The sequence below is a fragment of the Urocitellus parryii genome, chromosome 1, assembly GCF_045843805.1.
Source record: "Urocitellus parryii isolate mUroPar1 chromosome 1, mUroPar1.hap1, whole genome shotgun sequence".
Taxonomy (NCBI): Eukaryota; Metazoa; Chordata; class Mammalia; order Rodentia; family Sciuridae; genus Urocitellus; species Urocitellus parryii.
The window spans coordinates 19,500,717-19,516,834 of NC_135531.1; the positions used below are offsets into that span (position 1 = coordinate 19,500,717).

A 16,118-nucleotide genomic window follows, 5' to 3' on the forward strand; every position below is an offset into this window, starting at 1 on the left:
GACCAATGTGCCAGTAGATTCAGTTTTTAGTAAGGACTCTCTTCGTGGCATAAAGATGGTCACCTTCTCTTGCATCTGATGATGTGGGGTCTCTTCCTCTTTTCATAAGGATACCAATACCATCATGGAGGTTCTACCCTGTTGATCTCATCTAAATCTATAACCTGCCAAAGGCTCCTCCTCATACTATCACATTAAGGGTTGGGGTTTCAACATACAAATTTGGAGGGGGGTGGGGACACAAAATTCAGTACATAATAAGTACAGATAAAAACCTACAGCTAACAACATATTTGATGGGAAAATACACACATACACACACATACACACCCCTGAATGTTTCCTCCAAACATCAGAACTTAGGCAAGGAAGTCTACTAGCACCATTCCTTCTCAATGTCATAATGTCACTCTGAAAATCTTAATAAGTACAGTAAGGCATGAAAAAGAAATAAAAGGCTGTCAGATTATAAAAGAATAGATAATATATTTGCTATAAACTGCAATGTCTATGTACAAAATTCCAAAATTCTAAAAAAGTCTTTAAACTGATGAGTTTAATGTAAGATTTCAGAACACAAGGTCAACATACAAAAAAAAATCAATAGTATTTCACCAAAAAACAATTAGAAAGCAAATATATGTAAATATATGTGCGTACATAGTACACACATACCATTTATGATAACCCAGAAAAGTGAAATACTTGGATATAAATTTAGTATGTTAATGATCTCTATGCTGAAAAGTGTAAAGCCCAAATGAAAGAAAGAAAAAAAGTCTAAATTAATGGAGAGACATGCTGTGTTGATAGATTGGAAGACTCAATGCAGATGTCAATTTTCTCTAAATTGGATTTTTATATTCAAAATAATGTCAAATAATTCCAACAGGATTCTTTGTAGATATAAAGAATACAGTTCTAATTTGTGTGAAAAAGTAAAGAAATTAAAATAATCAAAGCCATTTTTAAAAAGAAGAACAAAGTTGGAGCAATCATGCTACCAAATTTTTGAAAAATACCAAAAAGTTGGAGTAACATAGAGGGTAATATCTGTGAAAGGATAAACACTGTAAAATGCAGAATATAGAACCCGGAAATAGATCTACTCAAATTTAATCAACTAATATTTAGCAAAGATGCAAAGTCAACTCAATAAAGGTAGCAGTCTTTTCAACTAAAACAACTTGTGATTCATATGAAAAACAGAAAATGAACTTCCACCTTTCCTCATCTCATATACAAATATTAAGTCAAAAGCCCTAAATGTAAAACATAAAATAGAAAAACCCCTGCTAGGGTTTAGATATGAGATATCCCCTAAAAGCTCATGTGAGACAATAAATATTCAGAGGTGAAATGATTAGACTGTCAGAAATGTAACCTAATCAGTGTATTGATTCACTGATATGGATTAACTGGATGGTAACTATACGCAAATAGTATATAGCTGGAGGAAGTAGGTTACTGCAGGTATGCCTTTGGGGTTTATATTTTCTCCATGGTGAGCAGAGCTCTCCCTGCTTCCTGGCAGTCATGAACTAAGCAGTATTCCTCCTCCATTCCCTTCTTCCATGATGTTCTGCCTCACCCAGGCCCAGCTGGCCAACCATGAACTAAACTTCTGAAACCATGAGCCAAAATAAACTTTTCTTCTTCTAAGTAGGTCTTGTTGGATCTTTTGGTCACAGTGATGAAAAATTAACTAATACAACCCCTAAAAGACAAACTGAAGAAAAATCTTTGTGACACTCGGTTTGGTAAAGAGTTAAACACCAAAAATAAAATCCATGGAGAAAATAATTGATAAACTAGACTGAATAAAAATTCAAATAATTTTGCTTTGCAAAATGAATGGTCAAACAAGCCACAGACTGGGAGAAATATTTCCAAAGCACAAATTCAAAAAAGATTTCTATTCAGAATGTATTTTTTAACTCTGAAAAACAAACTCTAGTATTGACACGCACCCTCTTCCCCAAAATGGGTAAAAATATTAAATAGACATTTCACCAAAGAAAATATAAGGATGGGAAAGATGAAGAAATGCTCAATACCACTGATCATTAGGAAAATGCAATTTAAAACAATGAGATCCACTAAACACTTATTAGAATGGCTAAATTCCAGAAAATTGACAATATTAATTGCTAGTGAAGATTAAAAGCAACAGGAACTCTCATTATTCCTGGGGGGAATTCAAAATGGTCTAACTACTTTGTAAGACAGCCAGGCTGTGTCTTACAAAGTTAAACAAAATACAACCACATAATCAGCAATAAGGCTCCTAAGTATTCACCCACTTGATTTGAAAGCATTCATTTAAAAAAAACCTACACACAATTGTTTAGCATCTTTATTCATAAAGCACTGCAGATAGAATATGTTTTGCCAGTGATTTAGATATGAGGGAAGAACAGTAGAGATGTAGAACTCAAGTTTTTGAATTAATCAATTGATCAAAGAGAAAGTCATTTATTGTGATCAAGACAATTACAGAATAAACAGGTCTAAAAAGGAAAAAAATCACAATTGCCTTTTTCTTTTATTTTCTTTAAGTTGTTGATGGACCATTATTTTATTTGCTTATTTATATGTGGTGCTAGGAATCAAACCCAGTGCCTCACACATATGAGGCAAGCACTCTACCGCTGAGCTAGAACTCCAGCTCCACAATTTCCTTTTTTGACAAAGTAGGTTCCAATGCCTACTTTACATCTAAATGAGATTTTTAAATTGATAGTTGGTAATACTGGAGTGGTGAGAAGACAACGCTGGAACTATAAATTTGTAAAACAACATTGTCTATAAATAGTATTTAAAGCCGTGTGACCAGATAAGGTCAATCAGGGAGCAAGTAAAAATACTAAAGAGGGCTCAGCTTAGAGCCCTGGGACATTCCAATATTTAGTAATTGAAAGAAGAAAGGAGAAGCAAAAACCAAGAATGAAAAGGAGTTCAGCAAATTGCTGGATGTAGTAGCATATGCCTGTAATTCCAGTGACTCAGGAAGCTGAGGCAGGAGGATTTCAAGTTCAAAGCCAGTCTTGGCAAGGCCCTTCTCAAAATAAAAATAAATAAAAAGGGCTGGGGATAGAGCTCAGTGGTAGAGCACCGATGCATTCAATCCCCAGTACCATCAAGGGAGGGTGGTGAAGGGGAGAGTAATAAATTAGAAGTCAAGTCAAGTCAAGGAGGAGAGAAGAATCAACTGTATCAAATGTTTGGAGAGTTAAAGTATCATAGGAACTCAGAAATGACCATTGGATGTGGCATAATAAAATGGCAATAATACAGAACTGGATTAAATTCACTTCAAACTGGTACAACTAAGGTTCTGAAATACATTAATGATTGGCTCACTAAAATTTATAGGATTGTCAGGGGTCATATTAATCTCTTTTCAAAAATATAAATTTATCTGCTAATGTTTAAGAAAAAAATTCAATTACTAGTATCTTATCTAAATTAGTAACTTTGGACCAGGAAAAATAGCTCATGATTTGCAATAAAAAGAGTACCCCAATAACCCAAGATATGCCCATCCTTTGAGGACTTAGATCCAAAACTGCCTTGGCTGTTGCAATCTGGCACACTACTCCACTCTCTTAATTCCTCTCCTCTGCTTAATTTAACTCCATCTCCATGGACATCCCTGCCTGATCTCTTAATCTGAGGCACAGTCTGCTTACCTCCCAGTCAGTTCCTGGTTTACCAAATTCCCTCTTCTTACTCCCAGACTCAGGGACTCTTTAGATGGCTGCTACTCCATTTGGTCCTTCAAAGCTTACTTTCTTTTCTCTGTTCAAATAGCAACCCAACATCCTGACCCTGAAGGCAAACCTCAGAACACAGACCTTTTACTGGAATTTGTTGATAAGAGGCGAATAGCATCTTGGAATATAAAAAGCATTTTTAAGAGAACTATAAAAAAACAACCTTATTACAGAAGATGTTAAAATAAAGAGACACCTTCACTATTAAGAACAAAGAATAAGAACACAGATAGTAGGTTAAATTGAAAAATAATCCAAAAGACTGTGAATGCTGTTTCTTGTTTGTAAAGATAGGACCATGACAAAGGCAGTGGGAATGTTAAGTGGCCCTGTGTGAAAACAGTGACCAAAATAAGTCATAACAAAATGAAGTTCAACTAAGGATTCTTAAATGGATCTAAACAGATTCAGTACCAAGGCCAACATTTGTGGAAAAAAAAATTTAAAGTGACACCTATTAAAGAATAGTTAGTGACTAAAACACTTTTTCATAAAATAAACTAGTTTTTCTCTCTCCCTCTTTATTTAAATATAGGCCCTTCAAAAAAAATCCCTTTATTTAACAGCCCTAACTGGAAATAGCCCCAAAGAAAGAATTGACTATTTGTTTCTCATAATATGCCTTGCTTTGCATAAAGAGGGCATTATTTATCCATGACCAATACTCTTTCCTACACACACAATACAGGTGCTGATCCGTACTAAACTATGTATCTCTTGTGACAATAGTTATAAAACAGCTTCAGGCTAGAATGCCATTTGTAGTCACAGAATAATGTAAGGTTCCATGATCCTCAAAATGAAAGTATCCATGTCTTTGGCATGGTGAGTTAATTAACAGAGCCAACTCCTATGAGGAGATGAAATGCAGGAGAGACTACACTTTGATCTTCTTGAGCAGAGTCCATTCACAAGCTTTTAGGAATTGCCAAACTTCTTGAAACTATAAGCAAACTTTTGTGTGAGTACATTCCACTGGGGAGTTAATGTTCATAGTATTGATTCAGGAACCAGCATACATTTTTCTCCAAAGAGTCAAATACCAAGTATTTTAGGTTCTGTGGGCCACCTGGTCTTGGTTGCTAGTACTCAATTCTACCACTGAAGTGAGTACAAAAGGAGGCACACAATGATAAATTAATGAAAAAGGCTATGTAATAAAACTTTTAATTACAAAAACAAGGTGAAGACTGGATTGGGTGCACAGGTCATAATTTGCCTACCCCTACATAATCCATTACTCTTAGTCATCTCCTTCCATCAATCAAGACTCTAAAATCCAAGTACTTCTAAATTCTGAGCAATTTTAATAGCCATTTAAATACATCAAAAAGATAAATCTCATCATCTTTGACCTACTCACTTTCAATGACCTATTCTTAACATATTTCATCAGCCCTAACTATGGCTAATTCTGCCATTGTCACAAATGATTTCTGAAATCATGAGCTCTTAGTATTTATTGAGTTAACAATTATAGATCACCAGATATTCTCTGGGTTCTAGATATTCCATTTATTGGCCCACATAGCCACTTATGTTCCAGCTCCTGAACTTTTTGTATTTTCAATATCCTAAACTTCAACTATTTTTGAACCTTAATCCTAAATCTCCTATTGTTGGACTTCAATTCCTCCATCACTGATCCAATCCAAACACCCTGAATCCTAAATAGGATTCAAGAATATGACATGAATATACAGATTAATTGTCTACAAATTTATAATCTGTGGCCCTTAATGGTCCCACAATTCTTCTAGTAATTTTTCTCTCACAACCATGAGCAGTTTTTCTAAGTGTTCATGATCCATCATGCCATCTTTCAACACTAAACTAGGAAAGGACTGCCAGAAGATGGTGATACTTTCCATTCCCAATGTGGAGACACTGCCTATAAGCAAATGTGCCCATCCTTACCTCTTCGTTCCCAATGGGAAAACATCCTTTCTCCCACCCACAACTAACCTCTGTTCTTAAGCTTGGTCACAATCCCTACTACCTCTTCAGGGATTTTCATCATTACTTACTATTTTTGATTTTGGAAAACTGTGTTAGTTTACTATTACTGTGTAACAAAGGACCATAAACTTAGGGGCTTAAAACACCCCAAATTTATTCATAATGTTAGCAGGATAGCATTCCTTTCTGAAAAGTTTTGAAGAGAATCTACTTCCAAGTTGTTGGCAGGTTGTTGGCAGGATACAAATTCCTTGTGGTTGCAAGACTGAGAGCCTCATTTTATTGCTGTCTATCAGCTGGGGACTGCTCTTAGCTTCTAGAAGGCTTATGCATTTCTTGACACATGAATTCCTCCCCATCTTAAAAACTGGCAAAGGAAAATCTTTCTCAAGTTGAATTCCACTAGACAAAAGCCATGCCCACAAATGTTTGCAAAAGTCTCTTCTTTGCCCATAGATCTTGTTGAAATGGCTAAGGAGCAATGCCTTTAAGTTTCCTAGAAGTCACTTGGTTTGGTTAGGAAGATCTGTGAGACACACCCTTAATTTCTTGGAAAAGACCATAGTGTAGATGATTCTTCTTACCTTTTGGTCTTTCTGGAGTTCTACAGCCACACTGTTTTTTTTCTCTATACACACCCATCTGGATACACTAAAAGTAAACCAAACTGTCTAGTTTTCGTTCCCTTTTAGTAAGACTTCCCTAAGTTTACCTTTCTTCTCTCATATTTCATAAGTAACAAGAAGAAAATGAACAACACCCTCAACACTGCTTAGAAACATCCTTAGCTATGTATCCAAATTCAGCACTCACAAGTTCTCATTCTATCTTCAAAACCAGCAGTACATACTCCCTCATGTCAAATTCTTCCCATACTTTTAGAATCTCTTCTGCTGGCATCCCCTGAAATCTGCTTTCTTTACTTCAGTCTTCTTAATCAAGAAACAAACAGCACAAAAGAACTTGATGGTGAAAAGGGGTTGGAGACAATCCTGGAGAAGGACACTTAATTAATATCAACGCTAGATGAACTGAAAAACCAAACTTAATAGTATCTCCATATCTGGAAGACAGCTTTACATTATAAATATAGATCTGTATGTGCATTTCTGGTAAAGTACTTGTATTTATTGTGCACAAAGTTCATACTTTATTTCACAATATCTAAGCTTTCTAATGTCCTGAGGTGACAATGTACCACAAAAGTAGAGGTAATGAATTAGCCAACCTGTAGATATTGTATAACTGATAGAAAAGATGTATTTTGAGACATAGACTTGTTATACCTCTGGGCAGTGTATATCGGGACTTGCTCATTGAACTGGCAGCAAAGGGGCAGAAGGAAACACAAAGGGAAAGATAGAAGCAAGTGCAAGCATTTGCATATTTATGTGAGCCATTTATGTGTGTGCATCATCTGGCTACACTATAGACATACTGTAATTCACTGGGAATTTGCCTTCTTGCTCATAGTTTATTAATAGAAATCTGATAATAAATTCTCTTAGAAATATTATGTTTGGTGTACTCTGTTGTTTTATGCCTCATTTTAAATTGAGTATTTTTATAAAGAAGCCCTGTGTGTCTTTTATTTTTTTATTTTTATTTATTTTAACATGGACACAATATAACTTTACTTTATTTATTTATTTATTTATTTATTTATTATGATGTTGAAGATTGAACCCAGTGCTTCACACATGCTAGGCAAGCGCTCTAACAATGAGCCACAGCTTCATCCCCCTAAATTGAGTATTAAGAGAATGCATTGTGGGGGAGGGGGGCTGGGGTTGTGACTCAGTGGTAGAGCGCTCGCCTAGCACATGCACGACCCTAGGTTCAATCCTCAGCACCACATAAAAATAAATAAATAAAATAAAGGTATTGTGTCCAACTACAACCAAAAACTAAATATTTTTTTTAAAAAAGAGAGAGAATACATTACTTTAGTTGTAACTCTGCCAATACATCCACCTAGAGACTTATTGCCATTTCTATCCTCAGTGAAATTTTTCTCCCCAAGAACACCAGATTACAATATTTTCTAACAAATTGAGTTGGTACAGTGTATTCTTGTTTATCAAAAACATTCATGTAACTTTGGGGTTTTGAATTGGCAAATATTCATGATGTGTGGGAAACCACAATATACACTACAACCTCATTCACAAAAATAGGATGTTTTGTATGTACACACTGGCCCTGGAAGGATATATACAATTAAACTGCTTATAACTGGACGACTTTGTTCTTTACTTGTATTTTTCTGTTTCCTGCAAGGTACATATAAACTTTTAGAAAACATGAAAGTTATATTAAAAACCTGGGGGGGAAAACAAAAAAAAAACCCAAAGCTTAATAATGAGATTATAAGATTATTACCATTAAAGTATTCATTTACTAGTGACCTACTAAAATATCTTCGATTTTAACTTAATTAAAAAGTTGATTAGTTATGGAGTTGTGATTTATAGGAATAACTGACTTAATAGTCACAAATTTATGAGTTCGAGGCCAAAGAGTCCCATATGAATTTCAAGCAAAGTGTGTGCCAAACAGTTGGAAGTAATAGAGGAAAATACTTCCCGACTGGAAGCAATGTATAAAAACTCTGATTTAGGGTAAATGACTTTTAGATGACATTATAATTACAGTTTTTAAATAATGCTTTTGAATGGTTCAAAGGTTGATTATAAGATGATTCCTGCATATTCTTGTCCCACTTTTCTATCCACTCAAAGTTGAAGAAGTTATGTGCCATTTTCCTAGAAAAAATAATCATATATTCCATAATCTGCAGACCATTGGTCTTCATATTTTTTTAAATATTTTTTTAGTTGTAGTTGAACACAATACCTTTATTTTATTTATTTATTTTTATGTGGTGCTGAGGATCGAACCCAGCGACTCACACGTGCTAGGCAAGCGCTCTTCTGCCAAGACACAACCCATCAGCATCAGCAAAATTGACTTTCAAAGAAAAACTTATGGAAAACTCCAACATATAAGACAGAAAAAATTGGAATTTTTGGCTGACATAGAAGGCCCCTACACCTCATTCCCATACACTCCTCCGTAGTCCCTGAGGCATCTGCACATAATTTCTAAGACTGTAAAATGCAAAAACATGACTACAAGCAATCAGTGACAAAGGTTCTATGTGAGCCAAAAACATCTTTCATAGAAAAACATAGAAATAAAAGACATAGAAACTTAAATTTTAATGGTGATTATATTTAAGTGAATTATGAATAATTTCTCTTATTTTCTATTTTTCACATTTTCTATATTCAACAGGAATTACTATAAGATATCCATTACATTTTATTTGTAAAAAGTGTAACTATAATGCACTGTTATAGTATCTAATAGCAAAAAGTAGTTCTGTACTCGTACAATACTCTTAAAATATAAACACATATTTACATATTCATAAACATAAATGATTTAAATAATTTTAGAGAAACAAGTCCTAAGAATACAAAAATTTGACAATATAATTACAAAAGGTTGTTTTCATTTAAATTATATAATATTTATCATGATAGATCAAATATCTAAAATCTTTAAGATTCTATTCATTGAATTTTCCAGTAAAACTTCAAATTACTAATTTCTCTTAGAATCAGAAAAGAGACTTAAAAGTTTGTTTTTAAAGTACAATATGAAATTGTCTATTTTCAAATAATACTATTTGCATTACTAAAACCCATCACTCAAACCAATGACTATTATTAAGATATCTGTATCATTTCCTAGATAAGTAGTCAATTAATTACATTTGCTTTTGTGAAATGTAGAAAGAAAAATAAACCATGGGTTTGAAATTAAAACACAGATAATATTGGCAGCATGGGTAAGTTACAATATATAAATTACACTATATAGTAGTTTTTTGTATATTGGCAAATAACTTATATTTTTTGCTTTCCTGCATTTCTACCGAGATTTTTGGTATAAGTCTGAGAAGGCAGAAAGAGTCAGATACAGGACCAATCAGATTCTTTTCTTCTTGAAACTTTCTTAAGTAAAATTTAAATCCAGGGCTGGGGATGTGGCTCAAGCGGTAGCGCGCTCGCCTGGCATGCGTGCAACCCGGGTTCGATCTTCAGCACCACATACCAACAAAGATGTTGTGTCCGCCGAGAACTAAAAAATAAATAAAATTCTCTCTCTCTCTCTCTCTCTCTCTCTCTCTCTCTCTCTCTCCTCTCTCACTCTCTCTTTTAAAAAAAAAATTTAAATCCATAAAGTCTTAGCCTTTTTATAACATAAAAAGCCAGGGTAACTAAAATAATTAAGAAGAATTTAGAGACTGGCAAAAAAAAAAAATCCCCTTCCTCATACTTTCTTAGAAGGATTGTCTACCATAACTACAAATTTTAAGGACACCTGACTTAATATATATTGTTGATTCATTAATATTGAACTCACAGTCAAGGGCACTATAGTTTATGCCTAAGTGAACGTTCTCTAATACATGTATTTTCTCTATAAGAAACATCACATACTCCTTGCACTTGGAAACACAAGACAGCACTACAGCACTTCAGCAGTATGCTTGGTAGCAAAATCACCAATAATAAGCAAGAAAATGAAAGCATGACATGAAGCAGGCATAAAAAGAATACTTGATTACAGTATGAGAGCTGAAACAAAATGAGTGTCATCTTGTTCAAACTCAAATTTTGTGCCATTCTGTGCAAGCATATATCCATAAGTGACTATGAAAGTGTCATGAGCATTGATTCAGAGGTAAAAGGACCAAGTAGGCAATTTTACAAATATGGAATCCACAGCTGGGCATAGTGGCACAAGCCTATAATCCCAGTAACTCAGGAGGTTGAGGCAGGAGGAGCTCAAGTTTGAGGCTAGCCTGGGCAACTTAAGTTGCAAGACCTGGTCTCAGAATAAAAAATGAAAATGGATGGAAACGTATCTGAGTGGTAAAGAACCCCTGAATTCAATCCTGTGTGTGTGTGTGTGTGTGTGTGTGTGTGTGTGTGTATACACACAGATATACATATGTACACATATGCATATGAGAAAATCCAATCTCATACAAGATCTTGATTTAGGCACAAGCCATGAAAATTAGCGTATTGAAAGTAAATAGTTTGCAGGAAGGGGGAAAAAAGTAAAAGTAAGAATGAAAATGAAGACTCAGAATTGTGCATCAACCACATCCTCTGCAGTAGACGACACTACTATTCCCAATCTATAACTGCTTCCAACATCTACACCCTTTTTCACATAATACAGTTCTTCTCACTATATACTTGGGCAAATTTCTCCAGTCTATTGAAATTAGCCACAACCATGGGGTTTTCTTCAGCTGGTGGAATGTTAGAGGATATGAAATAAGCAAAGGCTTGAAATGTACTTCCAAAGTTGGTGATTTCCCTGTGTTTGTGCCATCACTGAGAACTTCACTATTTATATAGTAGTCCACTGGTCTAAGGAAGAACCAAGATGCATGGAACAGACCTAAACTTCATCTACAGCATGCAGCCCAACCCAGTCAATCCAAAGACACATTAGCAAGAATAAACAACCATTGTTTCACAAAATAAGTTGTATAGCATTAATTGTAACTATAGTTGACTGATATTTGTACATTATTTTTAAGATATCATTATCCTATTTAAAATCTTTATCAAAAAAGGCTAATGAGACTCTCTTTCTTCTCGTCTTAAAACCTAGATCAAATAGCTGGCAGACTGTGTTGCCAATATTGGCTGCATCAGTATCTCCATCCCACGTGATATTTTCCAGTCTGATCTTGTCATTCACCCATCATATAGCAAAGTCTCCCTTTCCTTCCTCCAAATTTGGGCTGGTTCTATGATATGAAAATCTAAAGCCAGACATTAAGAAATCTACAGTTTCCGTGTTCATTCTTCATAGAAACCAGCCATCAATTACCTCAAACCCCACTGTGAAAAGGCCTGAACTAAACAAGTGAAAAATAGAGAGTGACAGCAAGAGTAAGATTGAGAGCAAGAGTAAAAGAGCATCTGAGTGCACAACAGGGGTGTGTTTGGGAGTAGTAAAGAGGAAAAGAAAGAAAGAAATGACATAGGACAGTGTTCCAGCTATAAGCCATGTAAGTGAGTCAATCTTGAACCCTGTAGCCATCTGATCATCCAGACAACACTACAGAAAGAAGAACCTTCCAATAAATCAATTTATAAAATAATGAGAAATAATACATTGTTGTTTAAAGACACAAACTTTTGTAATGAATTTTACAGGTCAACTCAAATAAGTTTTTAATATAAATGTGTGCTGAATTGAATTCATTAAAATATTCTGTTAAATGCTTACCTTTGTGTTGGCCATGTCCACAATATACTGGTCTCCCTTTATACATTCCATTACTTCAAAACCATCTCTATCAATCACCTTGGCCTGTGAGCTTCCAGATACAACAAGAATCATGTCTCCTGTGTTACTGTACTGTAATGACTTGATCTGATGACTATGCAAAACAAAACAAAAAAATACTCTGGTGAGACACTGAGCATAATGTTTACACTTTCACTACACTAAGCACTGCCACAAGAAAAAGGCTATACAATTGTACAAATTGATAATTCTACAAATCAGGAATAACAACCTCAAATAGACCCTCAACACACACTGGATATTAAGTTAGTTTCCCCTTCCCACTCTCCACAGCAATCTATTACAACCTTCTGGACTTACCTTACATTCAACCCAACCAATTGTCCTCTATCAGCTGTTGAATCATCTGCCTCTTTTCCAGAAGAAATAAATAATTACCTTGACTTCCTCTCATTAATGTTATATACTCATCTGTCCCTGAACTCCTCTCTTCCTACTCTTCAATTAAAGTGGTAAAAATTAAACTCTTCCAGCCCAAGAAAAATTATACCAACTATATCCTGGATCCCAGCCTACCCAGTCTCCATGCTGGAGAACTATTTAGCAGTTCCATATACAGTTAAACATGCATCTATCCTATGACCCACTAGGTCTATTTCTAGGTATATTCATAAATCACAAAAAGGCTTATACAAGAAAAAAATGTTCAAAGCAGTCTTATTATAGCTCAAAACTGGAAACAATATCCAATTTGTATATTTTATACATTGTGTATGTAGTTTATACATATGGCATATTCAGGCAATGAAAATACATGCTATGACACAGATGAATCTCAAATATTTAATTGAACGAAATAAAAACATACAAAATACATAATTCCAATTATATAAAGTCAAATAAAGGAAAGTACTGTATCAATAAAAGCCAAAAAGTGCCAAGCATGGTGGCACACACCTTTAATCCCAGCTTCTTGGGGGGTTGAGATAGGATCACAAATTGTACGCCAGCAGGGGCAACTTAGCAAGACTCTATTTTAAAATAAAATAAAGAGGGCTAGGGATATAGTTCAGAGGTAGAGTGCTCACCTAGCATGCATGAGGCCCTAGGTTCAATTCCCAGAAAGAGGGGGGGAAAATACTTCCCTTTATGAGGAAGAAGAACATGAATTGAAAAGGGGATCAAGAGAATTTTCTGGAATGATGAATATGTTCTTTCTCTTATTTTGAGTGGTGCAAATATCAAAACTTATCGAGCCAAGCCCTCAAAAATGATAAAATATTGCATGGAAAATATTTTTATTTAAAATTTTGAGTGTCCATTTGCAAAGTTTTAAAATATCCTGTTAAAAGCGGGAGTTCATAATCCACTTGAATCAAACCGTGTAATATGATGTATTAAGAACTATGTAATGTTATGAACGACCAATAAAAAAAAATAAATAAATAAATAAATAAAAAAAAAAAAAAAAAAAAGAAGCATAAAAAAAAAAAAAAAAAAAAAAATATCCTGACAAATTGGGAAGAAAAGGGAATATTATTAATCTGATAGATTATCATTTAAAAAAACTATAACAAAAATCTCCCTTAATGTTGACAGGTCAAAAGCTTGTCTTTCAATAACACCAGAAACAAAAGAAAAAGATTTATTTTCACTACTTCTATTCAACATATCAAAGGGATCCTTGCCAGTGCAATATGACAAGAAAAATACCACTTGATTTATGACAAAGGTGATGAGAAAAACTCTTTTCAGCTAAATGATGTTAGAATAATTGAATAGCTAGATAACTAAAATAAACAAATATTAGTCCCTATTTTATACCAAACATAAAAATCAATTTCAAATACAATGTATGCCTTCATTATTACTTCTAAAGGTAATATAATTAAACTTCTAGAAGATAAGATCAATGGCATTGGATTAAGGAAATATTTTCTTAAACACTGCACAAAAAAAAAAGGATTACAAATTTTAACTTCATCAAAAGTAGGAACTTACATTTCTGAAAAGATATTGAAATAACAAGTTACTGGTTGAGAGTGAAGATGTGCCTATTAGTCAAATGATAAAAGTCCTCAAATTCACAATGAAAATTAAAACAAAACAACTCATAAAATCATAAAAAAAATAGAAAAAATCATAAAATAATTCATAAAAAAACCTCTAAATAAGTCAAAAAATTAAAAACTCATAAAAAGACTCATAAAATGGTAAAAAAAAAACGATAGAAAAAATGGTCAAAATATTTAAATATTGGACAAAGACTATCCAAATAACTTTTCATATTATAAAAACTTGCCCAATCCAATTTTTCATCAGGAAAACTCAAAATAAGAATAGAATGAGATACCACTATGTACCCACCAAAAGGACTAAAATTTAGAAAGTTTTAACAATACAAAGTGTTAGCAAGAATATAGGTTAACTTTTGTTGATTATGGGCAGGAGAGTAAACTACTATAATCACTTTCAAAATCTGTTAGAAAGCACCTACTAAAGCAGAATACATGCACAACCTATGACCTAGCACTTCCCTATAAATATATACTAGTAGAAATGCAAATATATGTTCCCAAAGATATACAGGAGAGTATTCACAACAAAACTAGTCATAGTAGCACTAAACTGGAAACAATTCAAAAGTCAGCAGAAAATAGTAAGTAGATGTATATTTATACAGTGGAACACAGTGTAGCAATTAAAATAAAAACAAATTTCTGCCATATACAATATGGATAAATATTACAAATATAATCAAGTTAAAGAAGTCAGACAAGAATGGGCTGCATTTCTCCATTTTAAGTAACATTCAAACGCAAACTAAAGTAATCTATAGCTTTGTTAAGGAGTCAGGATAAACAGGGCAGAAGTATTATCTGGGAAATAAGTGTCTGCTGCAGATATAAACCATGTGTTTGAACTGAGCAGCAATTATAGGGATGTGTTCATTTTATGATTAGTCATCAAGCTATGACATTAAATCAATATATTTTCTAAATGTCATGTTTTAACTTGAAAAATATAAAAAGGAGAGACATCTGAGGCAATTTTACCTTAAGGCCCTCAATCCAACCGAAAGGACATCCAATGAGGAAACTTTCGTATTTTTCAGTACAATGTAATCCTCAAGACTAGAAAGTTCTCAAGGTAAACTAAGAAAGTAAAGTACATGTAATAAGTTTTATGGCTTAAAATTTTTTGATGCTCAAATATGAATAATTATTTTTAAGAAATATGTGAAAAATTCTACCCATTACTAAATTAATCTGGGATTTTATACTATACAAGGTAAAATTTTATTCATTGAAGAATAATTTAACCAGAAACATTCAAGCAGAACAATGTATATTATCAAACAGAAAACATAAACGTGGCCAAATATTCATAAGCACCAAAAAGACCAGAAATAAAAGTCTATTAGTATTGGGGTTATGGCTCTGTCAGGGAACAAACCACAGAGAAAAAGTTAATTTACCTTAGAGATCACTTATTTACTCAGGGGTTGAAGATCAAATGAGATCACCAGGAATAAGGAATGATCAAAAGAGCTGCTCAACCCAGCCTCACAAAGAACTCTTCTTCATTCAGCAATTTTAGTAATATAACAACTGCTCTGATGGCCCAAAGAGTAACTCCAGCAATTACCCTTTAGTAGCTACTGCTCCCAACTCCGCTTTACCATTATACATCTCAAATATTCTGCCTCTGCTTCCACTGCTTCTGTTACTTCCAGTTAATTCCCTCTGTTCCTCCCACTCTGTTTATTTAAATTTTCTGCTGCCTCATAGTTTTAATTCCAGAGTTACTCATACTTTTTCTGTTTTTCCTCTTTGTACATATTTGCTTTGCTCAGACTGCTGTCTGCTTCCTTACCAATTATTACACATTCAAAGTCGCAAAGAAAGAGAATACGGAAGACATGGTGAATCATTAGACTGTATAGAGTCACAACTATTACGCTTTTTCAAAAGCCCAAGGCCAGCCTATCAGTAGGACCCTTTAGGGACATATTAACTTATTACTCTCCCAGCC

General features: G+C 33.9%; 1 protein-coding gene across 1 annotated transcript in view; it reads right to left on the bottom strand.

Moving 5' to 3' along the window:
* Wdr70 (WD repeat domain 70) overlaps positions 1 to 16,118 on the bottom strand; it is a 300,524-nt gene that overhangs the window by 204,221 nt on the left and 80,185 nt on the right. Inside the window, exon 8 of the mRNA XM_026401787.2 lies at positions 12,063 to 12,216. Coding sequence (XP_026257572.1) covers positions 12,063 to 12,216 — 154 coding nt within the window. The remainder of the gene's footprint in view (positions 1 to 12,062; positions 12,217 to 16,118) is intronic.